At 43.4% G+C, this 7,591-nt stretch overlaps 1 protein-coding gene across 1 annotated transcript; it reads right to left on the reverse strand.

Moving 5' to 3' along the window:
* Nucleotides 1-3,906: 3,906 nt before the first annotated feature.
* LOC128719687 (uncharacterized) lies at nt 3,907-5,698 on the reverse strand. The gene is made up of 4 exons (XM_053813315.1): nt 5,469-5,698; nt 4,949-5,375; nt 4,402-4,876; nt 3,907-4,328 (listed from the first exon to the last, which is right to left on the reverse strand). Exons 1-4 carry the CDS (start codon nt 5,696-5,698, stop codon nt 3,907-3,909), a joined length of 1,554 nt encoding a protein of 517 aa, XP_053669290.1.
* Between the last annotated feature and the right edge of the window lie 1,893 nt (nt 5,699-7,591).

Below are 7,591 nucleotides of genomic sequence, written 5' to 3' on the forward strand. Positions count from 1 at the left end.
GCGAGGCTGAGCGGAGAAAAGCAGATGTTCAAGTAAATCTAGAATTGCATTGCGTTCAGTAAAGGATATATCAGTGTGATGGAGAATTAAAAATAGATGTACAGGATCGCTGCCTTTGTCCAATACCCCATAAAACAACAAAATTCTAGGAATGCAATCAGGATCGATTGTCTGAGAAAGTTTATACGTGGCCATTTTATGATTGAAAGATTTATCGCAGAGGCTATGGAAGATGGAAGGGTAGACACAGGAATTTGTTGGTAGAACAAGGAACAGAACAGTTCAGACATAATTAGAGGAGAGAGAACAGGGTGTCTTTCGTTAATCCTAATTCTGGATGATAGATCTTCCATTAAAAGAAAGGCTTACGTGCGTTTATTTTTTTAAGGACCAATCATAGAACCTTCATTCACTTGCAGGAACTCCGTAACATACGATCTTTAGTTGTGAAACAGAAGTGATTGCGAAATTTCTCAACCAAAACGAAAAGAAGAATCCAATAGGCAGGCTCAAAACTTGAATGGACGTATTCAAATCGCTTTCCCGGGTAACGTGCAGTGCAAGGTTGAGTGGTTGCATGGTTGAGTCGCAAGATTTCGTAATAATTCTACATCGATCGATTGATTGGATTTTTGAATGGCAAGTTTATTTTTGAGTTAGCGTTTTGGGTTAGTTTGGACATGCACTTAATGGTAGGAGAATATTTTTTTCTCCGTGAATTTATAGTCTAGCGCGCTAACGAAACTTATTGTGTTTCTATGGTAGAGTGCGTAAAGTTCCGCACCACCTACACGTCGCGTGTTGCCTCAGGTGCGACGTAGATAAAGTTTTTTTTTGTTTAGTTTTTCGAAGGAAAGTATAGACGGCACAGGATTGCTATTGACTCCCCCTCAAAGAATGTACGAAGTTTTTTTTTATCATTTCCGTTTTTCTTTAACGATGGTTATTAGAAGTAGTTTTGTTTTTCCACTATAGTATATCAAATGAAAGAAGGAGTATAAATAAAGAATTACGCTCGAAATACAAAACTAACTGCATAGAACTGAAACGTGAGCCTATCGTGTTAGTAGTAGCGAGCAAATCTAACACTCTCGACAGCTCACGCACACACTCAAAGTGTGTCAGCACACAAAAAAAGGATGTCTCGGGATGCAGCTTTATGTGCAGGTGTGATGAGCAGTGTGTAGTTTAGTCAATGAAATCACGCACGTTCCGACAGGAGCATAAAGGAAAGCAGGTCGGCACAAGAAATGCAGCAAAATACTGCTAGCTATGCTTTTATGCAACGTTTGCAGTCGGCGGAGGAGTAGCAGCAGCTGCATTCGTTCAAGAATAGATATTCTAGTGATTATCCACGGACCACTCCTCTCCTCACCCCCTTCATTCATTCGCCAACATTATCGATATTTCTTCGCTATGAGTTCATCATCCTTCTCCGACATCCGGGTAAACCATTGTGATGTGCGTGTGTGTATGTTTGTGTGCATGATGTTTGTGTGCGTGTGTGTGCATGTCATGTGCGCGAGTAGTGCACTGCAGTCAAGTAGATGTTAAGAAGAATTAACGGAAAAATAAGTGTAGCAACGACGAGGAAACCTTTCCGCTGTATGCAAACAATTACCGGCTACAGCTTTTAACATCCAATCCTAGCGGGATTTTGGATCGGTTGGTATCATTTTCTTTCGAGTCGATAATTTCTGGCAAGTTTGTTATGGACGTTATGTTAAGGATTTCATTGACAGAATGAGCTTAATTTTTGCGATTTTAGAAACCTATCTTTGGAAATAATTGTCCAGTTAATGGGCATTGCTACATGTGCATGCAATTCGAAAAATTAAATGAACGTAGTGCACTTGTTTTTCCTATGTGGATGTATCCCGTCCTGTCCGGACCATGCTTTGTACAACCTCAACATCGTTCTCCAAGAAAACAAACCCTTTATGTGTTTGATGTATTTTTGGGGTATTTTAAACGGAAAAACGTATAAGTGTGCACAATATACTGATATATCTTGATGGCGTTCTTAATTCCGACTCTTATCTTCTACACATTTGGCTAACGATCTGGAATTTCGGGATGCTATTGGCCTTTGATTCAGTGCGTTTCTTCAAAGCATAAACGTGAAGAATATATGTGGAATTCTTTTTCCTCACTCATGATATCGCACTCAAGTGAAGGGAAGCTGTACACGGGACGATCCTCTACAATATGTGGAAAGGACTATTGTTTGTTAGGTGTGTAAGTGTATATGGGTGTTGTCGCTGTTTCGTGCTGTAAAATCTATTTCCCTCGGTTGCACAAACACATCCTTCACTAGGATGGAAAGGCAAGGCACACACACAACCTTCGTATTATGAGGCTGTGGTACATTTTCTTTAAGTCTCCCCCCACTCCTATCACCCGACACTTTCATCCGTACTCTTTTCTACCTGATTGCTACGTCCACGGCAAATTTAACCGTCTATGTGTGGTATTTCTTAAACAATGTCTTCGCGGATCCTTCATTTCACAATCTACGTCGCAACCGAAACAACCGGGGTTTTTCACCGTCCTATTGGTTCTGCTGGATGTGAGTCATATTCATATTCGTTGGTGTACTTTTTATCAAACACAATCGTCGAAACACAGGCATGACATAGTAAAAAGGAGTGAAGGAAAGCAGATAGAGAACGTGCAGGAGTGGAAAGAAACAAACAATGCAGAAAATCACAGAAAAATAAAAAAACAGCAGCAACATTGAGTGTGCGATCCAAACCAGCTGGGAACGAATGGAGACATAAAGCAAATGATAAAGTAAACTATTAAGGAATAAAAAAGAAGAAAATAACGATAAAAAATGAAAGTATGTTCCAACGCTCGTACCTTTAAATGAACAAACGTAAATTTACGTAAAGAAGAAAGAAAGTACACTACACACTCTACAAACTCTATAAAGTAACCAACCAACCAGAACGTACACGCAAACAGCTAAATACAATAAGGAATCAAACAGCAAAGGAATACTAAACGAAATGATTAAAAAGAACCCAGTAAAACGTGGGCTTTATCCAGTGGATTCGGATTAAATAAATTCCCTTTTGAATGTGACTTTAGTCATTATCTACAATGCGGCAATTACTGCGGTATTACCACGCTGCATAGTGTCTACGAAATGTAATGCAGAACAAATTTCAACATCGCCTTACTTTTCGTTCAGATCTTCAGAACAAGACAGCTCCACTCTTACCGTGTCTCTTCAATGAAAGGCTACAGTAACGGATTCGCAGACGATGGCCCTCGACCGGAAAAGTATTCAGAGGAGTATAGGATTTGGCCCAGAGGTAAGTGGTTTCGATGATTTCCTAGCTACTATCAAGCAACTCCGACACAACATGTAGTAAAATCTGTCCGAAATGTTTCCATCTCGAGAACAGTGTTGGTTCGTTTATTAAATATCAGTGATAGTGGCGCGCATCTACAAACATTAGCTTATGACGAGACGCAGGTGATCAAGATGATGTCTTATGACTTATGTCAAAGCTCTGTTGGTAGATTATTGAATGTTCTCTTACATTGGTTGTACTTAATCTGTCATTTTGTTTAGATTCGTTATTATGTGGGTTTTGTTCATCTTCCTTTCGCTACACCAGAGATTGTTCATCGACATCGATGAGTATAAATATCTTAAAATCTTAGTCGATCGAAGAGATTTTTGCCGTTGGGCACCCCTTGTTGTGCGCCGGCCAAACCTTTCTCATTGTTCCATTGTTCGTGGCATCGTTCGCACTTAGTTAAACAAAATATCATAAAAATAATAAAAACATATACAGTCTAGGCACAGAGGTACTTTGCGAGTTAGTCGTCGTAGAACTGAAGGCCAATGCTCTTTTTGCGTGGCTGGCCCCATGGATTGGTGTCCCCTCCAGTTCAGAGGCGGCTGCTTTCCGATGGTCGGACACTGACTATGTTCCTGTGGCCGTTGGCACCATTGCTGTGCGGCGGTGGCAGATAATCATCCGGCTGGAAGGTGTTGTTTTCGTGACCCATTTCTACGTGGTTAGCGTGGCTGGTGGGATCGTGCCCAATGGTTGACGACGCATCCGGCTTCGGTCCGTCCATGAAGAACATGGTGATGAAGAACAGCACTGTACTGATACCGTAGAAGCCGGCGTAGAAGAACATAACTGAGCCACGGTAACCGATGGCCTTGGCCAACGGGTCGACAAGAATTGGCAGGTTGCCTCCAATGTTGTTCATCACGAACAGGAACACACCGATGGTTGTTGACCGGACCTGCAGTGGTACAATTTCCACCAGCACGGCAAACACGATACCGAACCACATCTCAGCTGCACATAGAGAAAAGATTAGTAACAAAATATTTATGTAACCTTACTTTATGGATGGGTATCGACAACTCACCGAAGAAGTAACTGATGCCTAGCGTAATCATCGCCCAGAGCGGTTCGAAGTACACGGAACCAAATGCAAATGGTGTTGCCAACAGCTGACTAATGGCTAAACAGGCAACGCGCGATCGGATACCCATCTTGGCGACGAACTTATCCGACACGATGCCCCCAACCACCACACCGATGCTGCCAATACCGATCGTCACAGCGAACAGCCACCATCCAAGATCGACGTCCGGGAAGTAGATGTTGTAGTACAGATCGGCGTTGTACGCGAAGGTCATACCGCCGGAGTGACGGATCGATGCGGCAAACATTAGCAACAGAACGCGCGGCTGCAGCAACACTTTCCACAGGTTAACCTTCGCCTTTCCTGCCGCATCTTCGCCGATGCTTTGACGTTCCGGTTCGCGCAAAGTCGTGCCGGTGAGCACGGCCATGATGAGAGCAAGCACTCCTGTTCCATAGTAACACACACGCCAGCCCTGTGGGACGAGAAGATACAAATGGCGCATAAAGCACAGTGCTAACGGCATACTGTAACGCATATTCCTTACCAAACCCCCAATGTCCAGCTTGGTGATGTAACGGCCAACCGGGAACGCGATGCCGTACCCACCGTAAATGCCCCAGTTAAAGATGGCCATCACAAGGGCACGCTTACTTTCCGGAAAGATGTCCGACATGATACCGGTGGCGAGCGGATTACAACCCGCCTCCCCTGCAGCCATCACCATGCGCAGCAGTATCAAGTGCCAGTATTCCTTGACCGTACCCTGAAACAGGATGGCCACGGCAAACACGAGCGTACACACGAACAGCATCCGGACGCGGTTGTACCGATCGGCGGCAACACCCAACACGACACCCATTACCGTAAACACGGCAATGAAGCTCGGACCGGCCAGTAGCTGATATTCGAGCCCGAGTCCGTTGTAGTTCCACTCGCAGTACACCGTGCCGTTTATGTGCTGCTGATGACATCTGGTAGAAACAAAAGGGGAGAAATCGATCGGTTGACGGTAAACTAGCTCTGACCGCATAAACGTTCAGTTCCCCGCCGGCCGTTCTACTCACTCGTGTTCGATGATGAACTCAGCACACTGGGCCGGTAGCTCGTGGCGTAGAAAGTCGGTGTGGTTCTGCTGGCACGCCTGGTCGCCATAGTCCAGCTCGATGGCTGTTGCCTTTGATGTGACACCGATCAGGTAGTGGCCAAGCTCGCCCGCAATATAACCGATCGTCAGCACGGCCAACACGTACGGTTTGTACAGGAAGCTCAGCTTCTCCATCATCGAGGACTGCATTTTGACTGTTTTGTTATTATTCGCTGCAGGGAAAAATGTGAACGAAAGCAGATGTTAGCGCTGGGGCAGTCTCTGCTACGAAACCGATCGTTGACCCACTGTGATCGAGTGGATCGATATGATCATACTGATGGTAATCAGTATGTGTGCGTTGAGCCGAGAAGTTTCATGCGTTTAGAGACGGTTGGTTTCGTTTCGTAAAGGATGGTTGTGCTAAAAGGCCTTTTTATTTGGTAGTCCCCAAATAGCCTTTCGTATGTTGGCAGTATTTTAATGTTTATACTAATTGTGTTCTAAAGAATTGCCTTAAATAGAATTGGGATTTTCATGATGTCACAAAAGCCGACTGATGATGAGCTTTCGCAGTACTCATTGGCTAAATATTTACACAGTCTCCGGATCGCGTATGATCGGTCGGATTCCTCTTCAAAGCACTGCACCTTTGCATCTTTAATAGCTTTGGAGCAGACAGATGCTTTTAATACGTTCCGGTAACTCACCGTCACCGGTCACGATTAAATAAGACCACCAATATTAACTTCCCGTTCCCCCGGTTAAGTGGTCCGTGTACAAAAAAAAAAGATGCAATCGTTCAGACAATCGCCGTTCGTGATTGATGATTTATGGATGAGATGCAGCTTTTGATTGTTTAGTGATTGAATAATAGCTGGGGCGCGTGTGCTCGAAGGGGGACAGCTGTATGTTCGGCCGTGTTCGTTCGCTCGTTCGTTGCACCGCTGTGTAATGATCGTATTGCGCTTGAATAATGTAAACTATATTTATTTAATTACGGTGAACATGTGCCGTCGTAATTCCGATGCGCTAGGGATAAAAGGAAGTGCTAGATTTGTAATTGCATTGTTTTTTTATAGCTTCTTTGCAGTTGCAAAAGGAAATGAAAATTAATTGCCATAGGCTTCAACAAATACCTAATTCATTTGGAAAGGCTTCACAGTAAATGTAAAATGCAGCATTTCCAGCGTCGACATTATTGACGCGAATTCTGTTTGGTTTCGCTGGAATAAGTTACTACGATCAATACATGATCTAGACCGATGTGATGCAGTGATCTACTGAATAAGTCGTTCAGTCGTCGTGTTATCAGCCAGTTCAATTATTTGACTTCAGTTGGTAATTGAGCAAAGATTTATGAATGGCTATGTCTCCTCTCACCACTAGGTCAGGTTATTGCATGACTTTAAGAAGCGGAAAGCTCTTATATTACTTCTGAAAGTCATGGACTTAAAGTAATGTAATATTTTTTTTAGGCACAACAACTTCGAAGAGGTCAAAGACCTACCATTTCTGACTTTCTGTGACATTGACGGGTAAAATCCGTAAGTAAGCTGGATACACTAAGAATGACCCTGTCGTTGAGTCGTGTGATTCTATAATTTGGTTTACACCACGATGGATCAATCTTGAAGTTTTAGTCCTGAAAAATAGACTGTTCCTTCGGGAAGATGTTTTTAACAAACGACCCTGTGCATCTCTATTAACTAAATGGTATAACTAGCGGGAGAAAATCCCTCCATACTTTCCACTGTTTACAGACAATCCATAAAGCTCCCCCACTCTAGACTGTTCCAAACTTCCGTTTTGTATCAGCCGTAAATTCCAACCCGTCTTCAAGGCTACAAAACGGTTGGTCAAAATTAGTCTTATGACATCCTGTCAATAAATAAAATAAATCTCTAGATTAACTCACTATCCTCAAACATACAGACACACTCGATACCCGACATTCGATACCCGCTGGTTGCTGCTAGGCCCATTAAATCAGGCGTCTTCAAGATCAAGGTAATCATCGACATAAGCAGCGGATCGCCAACGGATCATTGGACGAGGGCGGGTTTTTTTGTCGTTGTGTTGCATTGTTATTTCGCTTTCCTA

Source organism: Anopheles marshallii, chromosome 2 (genome assembly GCF_943734725.1).
Source record: "Anopheles marshallii chromosome 2, idAnoMarsDA_429_01, whole genome shotgun sequence".
Lineage (NCBI taxonomy): Eukaryota > Metazoa > Arthropoda > Insecta > Diptera > Culicidae > Anopheles > Anopheles marshallii.